The sequence below is a fragment of the Aspergillus foveolatus genome, assembly GCF_047715535.1.
Source record: "Aspergillus foveolatus strain CBS 279.81 unplaced genomic scaffold BDW70scaffold_112, whole genome shotgun sequence".
Classification (NCBI taxonomy): Eukaryota; Fungi; Ascomycota; class Eurotiomycetes; order Eurotiales; family Aspergillaceae; genus Aspergillus; species Aspergillus foveolatus.
In genome coordinates, this window is record NW_027396176.1 from 15,343 (window position 1) to 32,401 (window position 17,059).

At 50.6% G+C, this 17,059-nt stretch overlaps 5 protein-coding genes and 2 non-coding genes across 7 annotated transcripts; 5 read left to right on the forward strand and 2 right to left on the reverse strand.

Moving 5' to 3' along the window:
- The first annotated feature begins 464 nt into the window (after positions 1-464).
- BDW70DRAFT_t174 lies at positions 465-582 on the forward strand. The gene has a single exon. It is a non-coding gene; the product is annotated as a tRNA-Leu (tRNA).
- Positions 583-746: 164 nt separating this feature from the next.
- On the reverse strand, positions 747-2,239 carry BDW70DRAFT_154205 (class I SAM-dependent methyltransferase; the record flags this gene model as incomplete). Its single annotated transcript, XM_073739791.1, has 9 exons — positions 747-1,335; positions 1,387-1,417; positions 1,471-1,496; positions 1,557-1,675; positions 1,736-1,771; positions 1,830-1,874; positions 1,970-2,027; positions 2,093-2,127; positions 2,186-2,239. The coding sequence occupies 9 exons, from the start codon at positions 2,237-2,239 to the stop codon at positions 747-749; spliced, it is 993 nt and encodes a 330-aa protein (XP_073591246.1).
- A 2,428-nt stretch (positions 2,240-4,667) lies between these two features.
- On the reverse strand, positions 4,668-5,540 carry BDW70DRAFT_144887 (uncharacterized protein). Its single transcript, XM_073738334.1, has one exon. The coding sequence runs from the start codon at positions 5,327-5,329 to the stop codon at positions 4,862-4,864; it is 468 nt and encodes a 155-aa protein (XP_073591247.1). The 5' UTR covers positions 5,330-5,540; the 3' UTR covers positions 4,668-4,861.
- BDW70DRAFT_144888 (DUF2406 domain-containing protein) lies at positions 5,530-6,328 on the forward strand. Its single transcript, XM_073738335.1, has 3 exons — positions 5,530-5,774; positions 5,819-5,884; positions 5,938-6,328. Exons 1-3 carry the CDS (start codon positions 5,684-5,686, stop codon positions 6,039-6,041), a joined length of 261 nt encoding a protein of 86 aa, XP_073591248.1. The 5' UTR covers positions 5,530-5,683; the 3' UTR covers positions 6,042-6,328.
- BDW70DRAFT_14222 (glycoside hydrolase family 72 protein) lies at positions 6,241-8,203 on the forward strand. The gene is made up of 5 exons (XM_073737894.1): positions 6,241-6,430; positions 6,475-6,512; positions 6,559-6,584; positions 6,629-7,393; positions 7,463-8,203. Exons 1-5 carry the CDS (start codon positions 6,350-6,352, stop codon positions 8,125-8,127), a joined length of 1,575 nt encoding a protein of 524 aa, XP_073591249.1. The 5' UTR covers positions 6,241-6,349; the 3' UTR covers positions 8,128-8,203.
- A 564-nt stretch (positions 8,204-8,767) lies between these two features.
- BDW70DRAFT_t175 lies at positions 8,768-8,839 on the forward strand. The gene has a single exon. It is a non-coding gene; the product is annotated as a tRNA-Glu (tRNA).
- Positions 8,840-11,355: 2,516 nt separating this feature from the next.
- BDW70DRAFT_166123 (glycoside hydrolase superfamily) lies at positions 11,356-13,159 on the forward strand (the record flags this gene model as incomplete). The annotated part of the gene is made up of 3 exons (XM_073741911.1): positions 11,356-11,846; positions 12,093-12,150; positions 12,358-13,159. The coding sequence occupies exons 1-3, from the start codon at positions 11,408-11,410 to the stop codon at positions 13,157-13,159; spliced, it is 1,299 nt and encodes a 432-aa protein (XP_073591250.1). The 5' UTR covers positions 11,356-11,407.
- Between the last annotated feature and the right edge of the window lie 3,900 nt (positions 13,160-17,059).

The window sequence follows — 17,059 nt, forward strand, 5'->3', positions numbered from 1 at the left end:
TATTGGGATTTAAAGTTCCACAATATCTACAGATCGACGCCTCCATCATCCCCATTGGGGCCATCAAGGTCTTCTATGTCAATAGCGGGAGACGCTGCTGAGTTAATTTTTCAGAGATTTGAGGTGAAGGGACTGCTCTTATTTATAGTTCGCCCCGATGTTGGAAGCCGTTCGAGGTCGCAGTCACATTATATATACTAGCACCCGTGACTGTTCAAGATGATGTTCACCCATCACTCGAGGAGGCATTAACCTGTAGTAAGGTAGATCGAAAGCTGTTTAAGTCTATAGCAACCAAATATCTGCGAATAATATCATGATTGGCTGTAGACACGTAGTTAAAAATAACGTAATCAAGAAGCTTCGTCAACTAGTTGCTAAGTATTGAAGAACTATTGCTTATTGTCTTGCATGATTGTATTTTTGAGTGATATTTATATATAAAGCGACACTCCTCATCAATTGGCAAGGTGGCCGAGCGGTCTAAGGCGCGCGGTTAAGGTATCTATATAGAACCTCTATCTTGATCTATCAAGTTTCCGCGTCATTAATTTGGCGTGGGTTCGAATCCCACCCTTGTCATTTTTTTTTATCAATTTCATTTTTTCTCTCACTTGCATTAACAATAATAATAATAGATACCTTGCCCCCTCCTTCCTCAACACCAATTAGTCTGGGTCGGTAATTTGGAATCGCTTTCATATCATAGTTCGCTATATAATGACTGAAGCCACAGTAAGCCAGCTCTACTCCGGCTTCTGCCCATAAACAACATGTACTTTCGTGTAAAGATGCAGCGACATATCCTTCAACTCCTGCCGGATTCCCGCAACCAGCGCCTCAATCTCCGGTCGCTGCCAACCCAGCACCCTCGTGAACAGCGCATAGCAATACGGCGGAATCGCCTCAAACATATTAACCTGGTGGTAGCGGCCGAGTTCTTTCATCTTCGGATCCTTCGCCCACGGGCTCTGCGGCAGTTTATACATCTCCTCGGTGACGTTGATGAACCCGGCCTTCTCGAGGCGCTCACGCCAGGTATGTGTGGTGTTCATGTCCTTGCCGAATTTCTTGGACGAAAGGTGCAAGTTCTTGACGACCTCCTGCATGCACTTTGCGCGGAGATGCGTGCCGTCATCGGAGTAGGAGTTTACGTCGAAGGAAGAGATCTCGAACCAGCCGCCGGGTTTGAGCGATTTGAAGGCTTCGCTGAAGACGTGGTCGTGGTCGCGGATGGCCCCCTCGAGTTCGCGCCCATGGATGAAGTCGAAGGGTTGGCTGTAAGACCAGATTTGTTCAAAGTCGTCTACTTCGAAGCGGCAGTTCGGGGGAACCCTGGTTTCTCCTTTTTAGTTTGAGTGGAGGGTTGCTGGGGGTTGGATGTACCATGAGGGTTGGATGGGACTGAGATCGTTTCCTGGTGAAAGTTCGATTAGATGGATGGCAATTCGGTATCGGAAAAATGCTCACCAATGACCTCGGCTTCAGGGTGTTCACTTAGGTTTAATGTTAGCATCGCATGTCATCGCACAGCATGAAAAGCTCTGGTCACTCACTCTGCGAAATCAATCGCCCAGATCCCCGTTCCTGTTCCGATATCCAGTACCCGCGCTGGATTCTTTATGGGCGCCCGGTGCAGTTCGCCCTTTAGGAGCATGCGGTAGATGTGGTGGCTCTGTTGTGGTCAATTTTTGGCCGCCACAAGACTAGTGACGTCCGTTGAAGCCGCACTAACCAAGTCAAGACGGTCCTGCTCTTGCTCATCGTTGGGCTGATTGGTTATTAGACAGGTTGAACTTCCCCACGAGACGATGCGATGCGATGCGTACCAAGACATATTCTCCTTCGTGGTACGAGTGATATCGGCGACCGTTCTAAAGATGTTAATTATTGCCGGACGGGGTAAAATAACGAATTTACCTCATATCTGAATGGGTCAGTGAGGAAATCAATAAATGGAGAGCAGGACATACGTATAGTTCATGGCACTGGACGTGATGCTGGTCGTGTAGCTGGCGTCGCCCAGCCTGCGATAGTTAGCGAACGTCGGCAGCGCGGGTGGTCGACAGTCGACGGCCGACGGTCGACTTACGAGCTCTGGTAGGTGGAATCCTGGTCATCGAAAGTCTGCGACTCAAGAGTTAAATGTCGATGCGTCTAGACAGAGTTCGAAAAGGGGACCAACATCGGGCTCAATGAGTTGCTGGGGCGCGAACTCGCCGTGCTCCGTGTCCGCCATTGCGACCGACGAAATAGTAGAATCAGAGGACCAAAAGAAACGACGATCAAAACCGGTCTCTTTACTAAGAAAATGTGGAGGGAGTGATAAGAAACGGCCCGTAGGGAGTGAGGTGAGGCGAGAGAACGGGAGAAAACGAGAAAATGCAAGGCCGAGGCTGCAGGCTTGCCTTAAGAATTAAGAAGTCCAGTGCAATCCAGTCAGCCTATGCAGGACGGCCGTTAGGGAAGGGAGCTTCGCACTAGCAGCCCAGCTAGCACAAAGCTATTTTGTGCTAACTGTCTGAAGGTTTCAGTCTCTAGTGTTCTTCCAAGACGGCTGGAAAATGCAGTTTCTTCTGTCTGTGCCGTCCGTCGATCCTTTACAGTGGGTGGCTGAAGAGTCGAGTTCCTCGCACGGGAGCGTACTGCAGCAGCAGCTCTGCTGCAGCCTGCAGTTTCCGGCACTTCCGTCTCAAAGAAAGGGTTATGTTCTGCAGTATCCGTACGAATTATGAGTAGGCTGATTCTTCAGGCTGCACGCATTGAGCGAAGATCGAATTCTAATAAGTTACGAACCCACCTGTCACTGCCAGAGCGGATCTGAGTCGCCGTTCGGCCCGCCAGAGATCCTCGACCGTGGTACGCTTCCTTCTGCCAAAGCAATACCCGCGTACTTTAGTTCCTTTCGCATCTCCAAGTGTGTCAGTCTTTTTAATCTCCAATGTCTTTTGGAGCCGTCGCCCCGAATCTCCAACCAGCGCGGATCCCTCGGTTGCACCAAGCGCTGGCTCGGCAAAAATGGCCCGTGGGAGCGGGACAGAACTGACACATCACTTGCTCACCAGACTCGAGACTCCAGAGTTTGCCACGCTGAATCTCGATCACCCCGCATGTTGAACACGACTCTGCGTCCAGATCGAGATGCGTACTTACACGTTGTAAAGTTTGAATCAGTTTGGACCGTACTTTTTCCAGCCGACCGGATTGTACTCGAGTCGGGATGCTCTGCCTTCGAAGAGAGGCAAGAGAAGCAATATACTCTGGTCAATTCGCTGCCAACAATCCCTCACCATCTCTTGCGCCGGATCGCTCGCTAATGCAGCCTGACACCTTTTTGGGGATCTCTAACCGCCGCCAGATAACGATTCGGAGTGTAATCGTGTCGCAAAAACTTGCTGGTTATCGAGCGAGTCGCTGCGTCCTTCAGCGTCCTCGCCCACTCACTAATGTTGGCTCCCATGTGGCGGCGGGGCTCGATGGCTAGCTACCGACTAGTGCGAAGTAGTGAGGGATATTGGCGTGTCTGACCAGGGAAGTGTTCTTTTAAGTCTAAGCCTTGCAGTAGCCAATAATGTCTTGAACCCGACTGAGAACCAATACAATTTATTCTTTTCTCTTATGCAGAGTAATTATCAGAATAATTATCATGCCACTCTGTGCTCTGTTCCCCCCGTCCACTCCCGGTCGCGGTCAGGGGATGGATCGGGGCGAAAGCCGTTTTTCCGTCCCAATGACGATTTCGGCTTCGCGCTCGGCACCTGGTCACACGCACACGTGACCTCGTATGCGATGCGTGAGGATTGACCTGTGCTGTGTTCCCAAGCCCACAAGACATTCGACGAACCAAACTATTTTCTTCGCCAGTGAACCTTGTCTACCACTCCCTCATCCAATGACATACTGTTTCTGCCGTTCGACGCTTGGGCACAATCGACAGCGAGGTGTCGCGATTCCAGCGTCGCCGTGGAATCGAGCTTTCGCGCGTTGGATTCCATCTTTTTTAACCTGAACTTATCCCCAGGCCACGAGCTGAGGGCTCTTGTGGGCGGCAGTGATTTATATTTGTTTCACAGCATCATTGCTGTGCAGGGACCAATGGTCTTGGAAGCGCGCTCAAGTTTGATGGCCATGCGGATATTTTGACGAACCCTGGAAATCAGGAACGACCCTACCTGTTCTGACCCTCTGTCCTCGTTCTCGTCCTCGCCCTCGCACTCGTACGACCAAGTTCCGAAGCTTACCCCCCGATTGTCGAATAAGCCTGCTAAAACAGGCAGACGCGGCTCCCCGAGTCTCGAAAACGTCCCGCACCGTATGAACTCTTCGATACTATACCAGCGTATTAGGATATCGGTGTTGGATTATACTGGCAATGACGATGATGGTTTCTGCAATTCGAAATCAACCACTCTACTGCCTTGGGATCTGCTCGATCTGCTCCCGGCGGCCGCGAGCTGTTCTAGTGCGACGAGATTGATCAATTGAGCCCCCAGGCGAATACTCAACGCCAACCTCGGGATGTTGCATTGGGCCAAGGAGTTGGATGAGGTTCGCGAAATTAGGACCGATAGCCGTTGGACAGTGATCTGGATGCCAAGACATTGTGAAGTCGCCGGTCGGGTTGGGACTCTGAATCGTCGATCAGATCTTCAAGTAGATCAGTGAACAACTGCAGTCTGCCCTCATAACCCACGCTTGGTAGTCGAAACAGCCATGCCGACGAACATATCATTGAAGAGGAGTCGTTTCTCGTAGCCGGAACGACATGAAAGGCTGCGTCCTCGCGAAGCCCACAGCGGGATCTCCACAACTATCGCGTTGAGAAAAGGTCAGAACTCGGGGAACGAGTGATTTGGAATGTTCATCTCGCAGACATGACCAGAAGATGGCTCAAGCAGCTGCTAAAGCTGCTATTGTCGAGGGGATACGCTTTGGCGGTCGCATTTATGAGGAACTCAAGGCATCGCAAATAGGTATGCGCGGGTATATATCTCCAGTCCAGCAATACCATGGAAACGCGTCTTGAGGGATGGTTGACCACTGGATTGGTAATCTTGCATGAATTGGTGAGTGGATGAACCCCACTGCCAAAAGCACTGCAGCCGATTCGGTGAAAATTCCCCAAAGAGTCTGGCACCGACACTGGTTTACTCCGAGATTGAGTTCTAATTCCGGTTATCGACGAACGCCCGTGGAGTCGTGGTAAAATAGGATTCATCATCCAGGTCAGGGGTAGCTGGGTTCCACCCAGAGATTCACGATTCGAAGGGGTCGACGCATTCGACTGTGGCAAAGTCTCCGCCTGGTGCAGCATTTCATCCGCGTGCATCACAATGCAACGATGGACGCTGAATATGGATGCCTAGTCTTGCCTGATGGTGCATTCTTTTTCCTGGCTTGGTCATTGCTTGCGTGGCTGCGATCCAGCCGATCCCCGGTGATTGGCTGTAGATCCACGGCTAAGCCTCGCTTCGCTGCATTAGTCGAAGCTTGGCAAAATCCAACCAACAGAACGCTTCGGTGGCATTCGATCCTTTTCCGGCCGCGTCAGTTGACGAATCGGCCTCCAAATGCAGACACTTGAGCTTTGTCGCGAGCAGAAGGAAGCTTCAAAGCATTTATATCGCCGGTATGATGCACCGCGGTGAAGGCCCGGTTAACAAGCCAGACCCTGTTGGACAGCATGCCGCGCTCTCTCGCATCCTCTAGCTCAAGCCAGAGCGACAAGACCAAGACCTCGCAGACCTCGCTTTCGGGCAAGCCGGATGAGCTAGGTACGTGGCAACCCTGAAACAAGGAATACGTCTAACTGTCCTAGCCCCGGGTGAGACTCCCGTCTCTCTCAGTGGGATGCAGCATCTTGATCGACATGGCAAGGTGATCAGTACGTTCAACATCGAAATACTGACATCCTCCGAAATTAACATTGAGCTGCAGCCGACCCAGACCGGTCCAACCCAACTCGCTCACGTCTGGAGCGACCCCTTGACACAATCCGCGGCTTCGAGGCCGCTATCAGAGCACGGCGGGGCCAACATTGAACAATGGATCTATGATGGACCTCGACCTGTAGCCGATGTGGGGATGTTTGAAGTTTGATCCTGCGCTCTTGTTTTTGGCTGGCCGCTAGAATGCTCCCTTATACTTGGCCTTAGTCCGAACTGTCCAATAGATTGTTTACACTGTTTACTATGCTGCCTGCTTGAGTTCTAGAAATAGAGCTCGGAAATAACAGATCCACTCGGGGCCAATCTGCGCTTGCAGCGGGACGCGTCAGCGGCACTTTTATATATCCATTCGTGCACCATTTGCTTCTGGTCAATCGTCTACAGACCTGTCGCTCGTTACCATGAAGCTTGCTTTAGCTGCCGCCGCGGCCTCGGCCCTCTTGGGCCAGGTGATGGCGGATGTTGATCCAATCATTATCAAGGTACCGTCGTTTACTGGTACCAATGACTGACACTGACGAATTAGGGCTCGAAATTCTTTTACTCTAGCAACAACACCCAGTTGTATGTTTTCCCATCCATACAACAAAGCCCACGCTAACGACCACAGCTACATCCGCGGAGTTGCCTACCAACGTACGCTCACCCTCAAGTACCTAGGAACCCACTAACAGAAGAAGAGGACTACACCGCCAACAGCACCTCTAGCTCCGAGAGCAGCTACAAGGACCCCCTCGCCGACGAGACAGCGTGCAAGCGCGACATTCCCATCCTGCAGGACCTCAACACCAATACGATCCGCGTCTACGCCATCGACCCAACAAAGAACCACACAACATGCATGAACATGCTCGCCGATGCGGGCATCTACGTTATAGCCGACCTCTCTGACCCCTCCGAGTCCATCGATCGCAACGATCCCCGCTGGGAGACTGCACTGTACACCCGGTACACGAATGTCATTGACGCCATGGCCGGGTTCAGCAACACCCTCGGTTTCTTTGCCGGCAACGAGGTCTCCAATACCGTTCAGACCACTGACGCAAGCGCATTTGTCAAAGCAGCTGTCCGGGACATGAAAGCTTACATCAAAGCCCAGAACTACAGGTCTGGTCTTGGTGTTGGATATGCTACCAACGACGACAAGAGTATCCGTGTGCAGCTGGCGGATTACTTCAACTGTGAGTCCGAGGAGGACAGTATCGACTTCTGGGGATACAATATCTACTCCTGGTGTGGAGATTCGACGTATACCGAATCCGGGTATAAGGACCGCACCGAGGAGTTTGCGAATTACTCCGTCCCCGTCTTCTTCGCCGAATATGGCTGCAACGAAGTTACTCCGCGCAAGTTCACTGAGATTGAGGCGCTCTTCGGTGACAAGATGAATGGTGTTTGGTCTGGTGGTATCGTCTATATGTACTTTCAGGAGGCTAATGACTACGGTGCGTTCCACTCCGCTATATCCCATCCTTTGAAAATAGAGGAATATGCTGACGAGCGAGCGTGAAAAGGCCTCGTCTCTGTCGTCGACAGCACCAGCGTCTCCACAATGGCTGACTACAAGTACTACTCCAGCCAGATCAACGCTGTCTCCCCCTCCGGTACCAACAAAGCCTCCTACACCCCCACCAACACGGCACTCCAATCCTGCCCCGCCGTGACGTCCGGCTCCTGGCTGGCAAAGGCCACGCCCTTGCCCCCGACTCCGAACACTGATCTCTGCTCGTGCATGGATAAGACAAACGCCTGCGTCGTTGATTCCTCCGTCGACTCTGACGACTACGCTGACCTCTTCTCCATCGTGTGCGGTCTAACTGAGTGCGCGGGTGTCAGCGCAAATGGCACGACCGGGTCCTACGGCGCGTATGGAATGTGCCAGCCGAAGCAGCAGCTCAACTGGGCGCTGAACAAGTATTACTCGGAGCAGGGTAGTGTGGCTTCGGCTTGTGACTTTGACGGCTCGGCCACAACGACTGCGACTACGGCTGCTACGGGAAGTTGTTCGTCGATGATGAGCCAGGCAGGGACGGACGGCACGGGCACCGTGACTGCTACGGTTACAGGGAGTGGCTCTTCGGCGACAGAGACGGAATCCTCCGGTGCAAACGCTTTGAATGTCGGTGTGGGCGCTGGGGCTGGTGGGTTTGCCGTTGCTGTTCTCGGGTATTTGCTGTGAATGGTGTGGCTGGTGCCTGTGGTAGGGCCTGGGACAAGCTTGGTTATTTGTCTAGACTTTCGTTCATGGATTTGAGTCTTCCGCTCATTGATATTGCCCCTTGTGCATTCATTTTTGTGCATTTATTTGACCCATTGTGATAGACCTTCCTTTATACCTTTCGTTTGTTCGTTGCACATTGAGCTTGGCAAAATGTAGATAGTGTACCATACCAAAGCAATGTAAAGCCATGCAAACTCCTTATCTCGATCGAATAGCAGGATCCTGCCACGGCATTAGTTGAGCCTAAGCCTACAAGCCCGCGTAACACTCCTGTTATCGAATCATCCAAGTCGCCTACTGATCTACTTACAAGCGACAAGAGCGAGAAACCCCATCTTCATTCGAACCATCCTTCCGGTATACCTCGTTAACACATCCTTTAACCCTTTGAGAAGGTAGATAAAGCCGCATGAAGGACGACGGCTATGCCAAGGTGACAACCAGTATATTAGTCAGAACTTAGCTCTCCAAGGAGGGTTAGCCCTTTTTGGCTGAGTGGGAAGTTCGTCACAAGGTAGTCATCATGTGACCAATCTTATTTGGCAGATGTCGCAAAAAAGAGTTATAGATTTTATAAAATTACTTCTTTCAGCAGCAATCCGATGTGGTGTAATGGTTAACATCGCCGTCTCTCACACGGCAGCTCGGGGTTCGATTCCCCGCATCGGAAGTATTTCTTTTTTTGTCTTTTTTCTGTCACCAGACAGGTGGGGAGAGGTTGTGTGGGTGGGGGTGCACCGCCGATGCCGAATGCGGAATACATGTATGGGATCTAGTCCTCAACCACATTATTTCGTGGTTTTGTCCACAAAGGCTTTATTTCCGGCCTTACTGAGCTTCTCGTCAACTCTGCCTTGGGAGTCTTCTGGTCGTTCAGGATTGGAAGGACATGCAAGCCCTATTAATTCTGCACTTCCAAACCTAGGTGCATATCTCCAAAGCCGAAAGAGTGCATCTGGCATTCGCTATGGCTCAGGCCCCAGTAAAGGTAGAGTTGTCGGCCGTCAGCATTTATCGTTCAGATCTGACCAGTCTCGGTACTGGTGGCAAGGCGCACAAGAGCAAGGTCGTTAAATAGTTTAGGTCGTTTCTTAATAGGTTGGGGATTGCATCCTAAGAGACGTCGACACTAGATATCTGATACTCTAATGTCAATCTTGGCCTCGGGGAAATCTCCAGTCAACGGAATTATGCTGCCTTGATCCAGAGCTTGGATGAATTCGAAAGTATGCTATGCAGGCATAGCTACGGAGCCACCAGTCGACCGCATGACAGCATTAATTATATGCTAAACTCCTCAAAGGTTTGATTACTTAAACGAGAAGTGAATCCCAAACTGTCAACATGGAGTCGATGCCGTCAGATTCTGTGCCTGCAAGATGAAGTTGGTGCATTTTGCAAGTTCACATAAGACAGTCTTATAGTTCTGCTCTTTCTTAAGGGGGTGAAGTAACGAGACTGGCAAGTATAAATGCCTGCCAGCATGAATGTAATAATTTCTTTAATCCTAGAAAGAGATCATGACAAGGCGCATGCACTGCACCTCAATACCGTGATGTCTTTATGGCTCTCCTCTAGCCCAAACCGTTGGGCTTCACTTTCCGGTAATTCGTATGAGATCTTATGTAACACAGAGCTATTCGCATGCTGGTTCGGAGCTCCGCAATCTCGGAAAGTTGTTGATGAGATGGGGACGCTGGGGATTGCCTGTAGCCTGAGCCATGTTGGACACCTTACTTCCACACCATGAGATATCTGAACTAATGAAAAAAAGGAACTATAATATAGATGAACAAGAGTGAATTACACTTCTTGTTAGTGCTAGTCTTCTAAGGCAGTCATCATCAGTACAAGGGCAACATATCGCTCTGGCTTCATAGTTGCATCTATTGCTGTAGAACAGACGGTGAGACGCAACTTACCTCGTTTCCTACTCAAGAGGACAAACCAACCATTGACGCTGACAGTCATCTTAGAGGCACAAATAAGTACCATTAGATACTCCTTCTATTCGCGGCCCTAGTCATCTAAACAGTGGATTACTGCCATGGCGCATCATGCCCAGTCACCTAATATGAAGTGTCAATACAGCGTTTTCCTAGGGGATGGGACTTATAGGAAACGGACTTATGGGGCCTCAGGGTGGTCCCGGTCCACTTGGCCTCTCGCAAGTCAGATAGCACATATTTCGTAGAGAGTACGAAATTTTGCACTATTTGCAAATTTTCTTCAACCCCAATGATGCACTCGACCTAGAAAACTCTCTCCCGAAGTAGTCCCGGCGCCCGGACGTATGGCTTCCGGATTCCCGTGGTTGTATGGTGGGGAAAAGATAGGCGATTCAGTGGGTGCTGATTGCTGAATGAGATCAGATGATGCAGATTAGTACTCTAGTCCAGCACATCGAACATTCAGTGGGAGGCTCTTGGTACAAGGATCTTTAGGGCTATCGACACCTCGGAAAAGCCGATAACTCTGCTGGCTAGCAACAGTCACTATCTGGTCCGCTATGACGAGGGGCCCACTTGGCCGGCCACAACTCTTGTCCCTGGCAGCCGCAAAGAGAGACTTTTTCTTACAATGTTAACACATTTTTCTCCAGGGATAATGTCCCCTTGAGGTTCGTGAGTTTCATGTCTGTCTGGGGTAGAGTGCCCTTCTATCCAAAAGATATCTCGCCTTCTCGAGATATGCCTGCCATCAAACCTTGTCGCTCTAGCTGAGGCGTGGGCTTCTATGCAAGACTATTGACAACTAAACTAGTAAACAAGCCCCCTCGCAACTTGCCAGTTCCAAGGTTCAGGAACCACTCTTGGACCACGTGGCGATCGGACAACTCGCTTGATAGGGTTAGCATATCGTCCTGCGGATGAGTCTGGAGATCGCGATCCTGGCTCGTCACTGGTTTGTACCTGACTCAGGCGTCATCCATCCGATCCATCGGCTTCACTAGATGCCATCCGGGCTCGCCCGGCCCAAAACAGGGCCTGGTTGCCGAGTAAAACCTGCAGCGTCTGGCCCGATATCGACTCCCGGTCTTCAACCCCTCGGAATGGAGAGCTCTCCGGTGGACTGGCACCTTCCCAGCTGGGCCGGGTGTGCGCAGACAGGGTTTTCTTGCGTCAACTTGTGGCGGGGCGACGTCCTATAAATCAAAGCCAATGTCCACAAGCACTGGGAAGTTCCGTCGGTCTTTCGTTCATCATCCCTGACCCCAGTCGTTCGTTTACCGCTTGCCATGCGTCTCAATTTGGCCCCTGTTATAGCGGCAGCCTCTGTCGGCCTCGCGGCCGCTGGCGCTATCCCGCGTCGCGCCGAGTCTATAAGGACATGCGCCAATGAGCTCTGGACAGGCGAGGTCCTGCACCTCTCGCTCAATATCATTGAGCATCCCATCATCGTTGACGTCGAGCTGCAGAACAACGCCGTCGTTACGGTTGACAAGACTATCCTTATTGAATGTACCAATGCCCCCACTCGTTTGTATACCACTGTTTACGCCACTACCACATCCACCGTCACCAAGACCATTTCTACCGCTACAATCACCGGCACCACGGGGCTTCCTGCCCATACTCAGGCTCAGTCTACCACCGCCGGCGCGGAAACCACCCACAAGGGTGGCGCCCAAACGGAGGTCAACACACGGTCTATAACTTCTGTCAACCCTTCGACCAGTACTGCTTCCGGCGCATCCGGTACCAGCACCGACGGCCCCGTCGCCGGTGGCTCCGCTGTCGGTACCGGGGTCAATACTGATCTCTACACCATCAAGCCCACTTACACTTCCGGCCGTCCTGTGACCAGCACGCTGTACGCCTCCGGCACAAGCACAGCAGTCACATACACCGCGGTCACCCCTTCATCCACACCCAAACCGTCGCACAAGTTCGGCGACTTCACTGACTGGACCACCTTCAAAGCCAACGGCGTCAACCTCGGCGGTTGGCTCGAGCAAGAAAAGGTCTTCAACCAGTACTGGTGGAACCAATACGCTCCAGACGCCGAAGATGAATGGACCTTCTGTGAGACCCTGGGCTCAGAATGCGGGCCTGTCCTCGAAGAGCGATATGCAAACTTCGTCACCACAGCGGACATCGACCGTCTCGCTGCCGTCGGCGTCAACACCCTCCGCATCCCCACCACCTACGCTGCCTGGATTAAGGTCCCTGGCTCGCAGCTCTACAGCGGGAATCAAAGAGAGTACCTGCGCAAGATTGCTGTCTACGCGATCGAGCGCTACAACATGCGCATCATCGTCGGCCTGCACTCCCTCCCAGGCGGCGTGAACAACCTCGACATTGGCGAGAAGGTCGGCAATGATGGCTGGTTCTTTAACAGCACAAACCTCGCTTACTCATATCAAGCAGTCGAAGAGATCCTCTCTTTCTTCGTGCAAACCGGATACCCCTGGGCCTTCACCATATCCTCTCTCAACGAAGCCTCCGACAACCCGACACAGTTCGCTTCTCCCAATACGTTGACAGCAAACGGCACCGCGTGGATTGTCAAATACACACAGGGAGTCCTCGCTCGCATTGCTGCTGTCGACAAGCGCATCCCCCTCATGCTGCAGGACTGCTTCCTCTCTGAGGAGCACTGGTCTCCTTACTTCCCTGCCGGGACGAATCTCGTCATCGACCAGCACGTATATTACTTTGCCGCCTCGGGCGTGTACTCGCAATGGGCGAGCGGGGCCATCTGCGGGCAGGCGTCGATTCTCCCCGGCGATGGCAAATTCCCCGTCTTCGTGGGTGAGTGGGCGCTCCAAACGCTCTACAGCAATGCCTTTGAGAGACGTCAAGAGCTCTTTGAGACGCAGCGCTATGCCTGGGCCAAGTACGTGAGCGGCGGCGCGTTTTGGAATATTAAGCACAACTCTAGTGCTGTTGTGGATGGACAGGGGACGCAGCGCGATTACTGGTCTTTTGAACGCCTGCTCGATGCAGGTGTTATCAGAGCCCCTGTTGCGAACGCCACGTATTGTTAGTTTGAATAAGTACCTGAGCAGGAGGGTTGCTAATTTTGGCACTATTGGACATTTCAGTGCGTTAATAGGTCAGGAGTTGTCAAAAATATCTATTTAATCTGACGAGAATGAATTCAGCTTCAAATACGATCCAGCTCTATGCACTTCTTTATAGATAACTGAAACATTCTTGGTTTGCTACCTAGTATGTCAGGGCCCGTTCACGAAGGAATGCGCGACGTTTTCATGACGAGGTGCTTGAATCGAAAGAAGCATTCTTGTACTATAAAGGTCTTGAGCTAAGTCCCCGAAGAACTCTGTTTGCGTTAAGAAGGCAGGTGCGCAATATAGAGACTGATATCAGAGATGGATAAGCTAAAACTAATGAATACAAACACTGCAGCCCTACGTCTCTTCGATAATCCGTCCATCGACGGATATTATTTCTACGCATTATGCTGGCCTATATTAACTATGGTTTCCTAGACGCATCCTCGGACTTCCTACCGATGACCAGGTGAAAGCTCGAATACAGCCGTAGATCATTGAGCTTGGAATTGGTGATTTCCTCCTTAACTTTGCTGATCAAGGTAACCAGCTTCTCCTCTTCTCCGGACTCGGCAAGTCCAGGAAAAACTGCAAATTATTATCGCGCACCTTGAACCAGCCGCCCGGCACAAGATGCTGATACGCATCCCGATACAGTCCCTCATAGTCCGCAATCATGCCGCCGAGCGCAAAACCCCGGATATAGTGAAACGACTGGCGCGGTGTCAACGGCCAGTCGCCCTCGAGCTCAGGTGCACAGTGATATCCGTCGGATACATCCACGCGCACACCGAGTCGACCACCGCAATGCGCACTCCCGGGAACTCGTCCAGAGCCCTGCTCATCTAAGACATGCCGCCGGCGCCGCAGTCCAGGAGTCTGATCACTTGCGCAGGGTGACAGGCGCGCGGATCGGGTCAGTGGGCTGGGGAAGAAGGTCCAGACGGTATTTAGCGAGCTGCAGAACCTGGTAGCCTCGTCGTTGGGCCAGGGAACTCGGACTTGTGGCCGCGGTAGCGCATTGCTTCAAGCCTCACAGTGGAAAGAAGCGATTATTGGACCCATGATTGATGACGGTGAGGTTGAAGACGTTGGTGATGGCCAAGACAGTTTGTATCTTGATTTTTATGAATAATTTATACTGTTATTCCTCTACAGTGCCTCAAAATGAAGATGAACTGAACAGACGGAAGAATCAGCATACTAAAGATTTAAGCGTTCCATAGGCTTGCCACGAACTCCTCTGGGGTAGACACGGTGGTTTACAAGGCGCTGTACCTAGGGCCGGGGGTCGAGGCAAAAAGAATGGGTTTATTCCGCCGCTATTAGGGAGCTGCTGTTGAGGACGCTGGCCCTCTAAAATATTCATAAGAAATCAACCTCTAGTCATGGTTATTATGGCGCTGACCTGAACTAAATCTTTGGAACTTATAATAATTCAGAAGGCTCATAGGACCGCTGCCTTGGTTCCTTGATATTACCATCTGCATCGTGACTGTGTTGGTGTATGCCAACCGTCGATAGCTGCCAGCAGGCCGTGGATATGACTGCCGGGGCCGGATAGAAATTGCTTGTCTCCTACCAGGTACTATTATCCTTTCTAATTGGCGCTGGCTTGCTGAAAACCGTGTAGCCTTCAAGAGTTCGTGGTTGCGGCTCCCGAGGAGTGACTGAAATCACTTGTCTCCTCCATGGAACTATCTGCCTTTCCGGTAGGTTACGCCTGGCTTCTTGAGTTATAACCTTGTCTTGCCTTCTTGAATCAGTTTGGCTTCCTGTTAAATCATGCTGAGAGGCAAGAGTTTGGCTTCGGCTATGACTCTCTAGGGTCCGCGCCTCCTTACGGGAATTGTTCGGGTTCCCAGTAGGTTACCCCCCTCGTTAATATAGATAGTTTGATCAGGATCCCGCCTCCCGGAATCTTGTGAGTTGTGATCACGTACAATGCTCCTCAGGACATGCGACCTTGGGATATACCCCTTGTCAGATTGACTGGTTATAACTCAGCCACTGCTGATCAGTGTCAAAACTAACAAGCCTTACCAAACTGGGCATGGTGGGGGCCACCTAGGTTCTGATTGTATTATCGTATAGTCAGCCAAGCATCTGTGATGAAGACGATGTATACAATGCCTGCAATATACGGTCATATTACCTATCATGTCATGGCATATTAGGCATGTTTCAAGCACATTATCTGTAGACTGTCTTTCCCGTGTAGCAGGCTGTGGTCTTGGTGGATGTGATAGCGTGTGGGTATATTCCCGGCAATTGTGTCGGGAACAGATAGGACATGTTAAAGGTACTTCTCCGTCAAATTGCAACACGTGGTGTGCAGTAAGACATTTCGTATGCATATGCCCATTACATTCCCGACAAGTATAAGTTGATCCTCTAAGCATCTCGTGACACACACCGCATATTTCAGATGTATATACCATGGGATACCAGATAGCTCTTTCTGCTGCCTCTGCTTGCGCTACCTCTTGTGACATCCTGTCATAGAAAATGTCCTCTCCCCGCTGTACACATTCTCTGAAGTCTCGAAACCAACGGGCACGTTGGGCTGCTCTAAGTTGATTGAAGGCAATGCCATCTCCATAAAGTGCAGTCAGAACGTGATTCCTGGAAGGCGCAGTCGATAAAAACCAGCCTGAGCATCAACTACATAGAATCAGTATCATCAGTGCAATGGGAGAAATGAACAGCGCATACCATGTAGGATATGATGGGGGTAATTATCCGAGTGATAACTCCATTCCACTATGCATTCGTTGTGAAAGCGATTATTACAACGTGTACAGAAATCAGAGCTGCCGAAATCTCCTCGTTGTCACAGGCTATGGCCTGGATCTTGATTGTCGGCCATGCCCTCAACCTGGTTCTAAATAAGGTCTCTGCAACATCAGTGTACAGCCTCGGAATTGCGGCCTCGTAGGAAAAGAGATCCGTCGGCATGCAAGTCCGGGAAGTCGGAAGTCTTGACGTACGATTGGGAAAGGTTGATAGAGGGAGGAGGAAGATATCTGCGCTTCTATCTCTTGTTTCTTTCTCTAAGCTTGTGATACTGGTTTATACAGGACAGCTAGTTGAAAACAATACTACCTACGCCCGTTACAATTTCCTTCTATTAAGAACATACTATTTCTTGTAGTATCTGATCAACTCCCTTCCTACCTTCTATACCTGACAACCTCCTTTGGCAAAATAATATTAGAGAGAGGATGTTCCAGCATGCTTTGTAGCTAGATATACAAGTATTGCTTTATACTCCTTATATATAACCTTTGGTTGCCCACTTTGCTCATGTGCAACTTGCTCAAATCCTTGCCAGACTATAGCTTTTTTCTTACTATCCTAATATATAATTGACTGCCAATGTAACGGGCGTAGGAAGTATTGTTTTCAACTAGCTGTCCTGTATTCACGAATATCACAAGCTTAGAGAAACAAATAAAAGACAGAAACATGAACACCCTCTCCTCCCTTTTATCAACTTTTCTGGACATACGTCAACACTTTTGACTTTTCTGAACCATGGTTCAGATAGATGTAACTTTGTTTAAGCTTTTGGTTGAGGGCATTGCCGATAACCAAGACCCAGGCCATAGCCTGTGACAGCCCTTTACATTGCTTGCTATATCTAGTTATAAGCCACTACTCAACAAATTGCTTCTGGGAGTCCTCATATCAGGGTGTATGTCATATAAAACCTATACTTGCTGGAGTGGAGGCCCAATACATACTAGATCTTCTGGGGTGCAGGCTGGTAAAGGTGGTGGAGGAAGGAAGCTGGGATTTGCCTTATAGAGACTTGGCTGGCTGCTTGGGAGCTCTGATATCTCTGGAAGACTATCTAGTAGTATATTATCA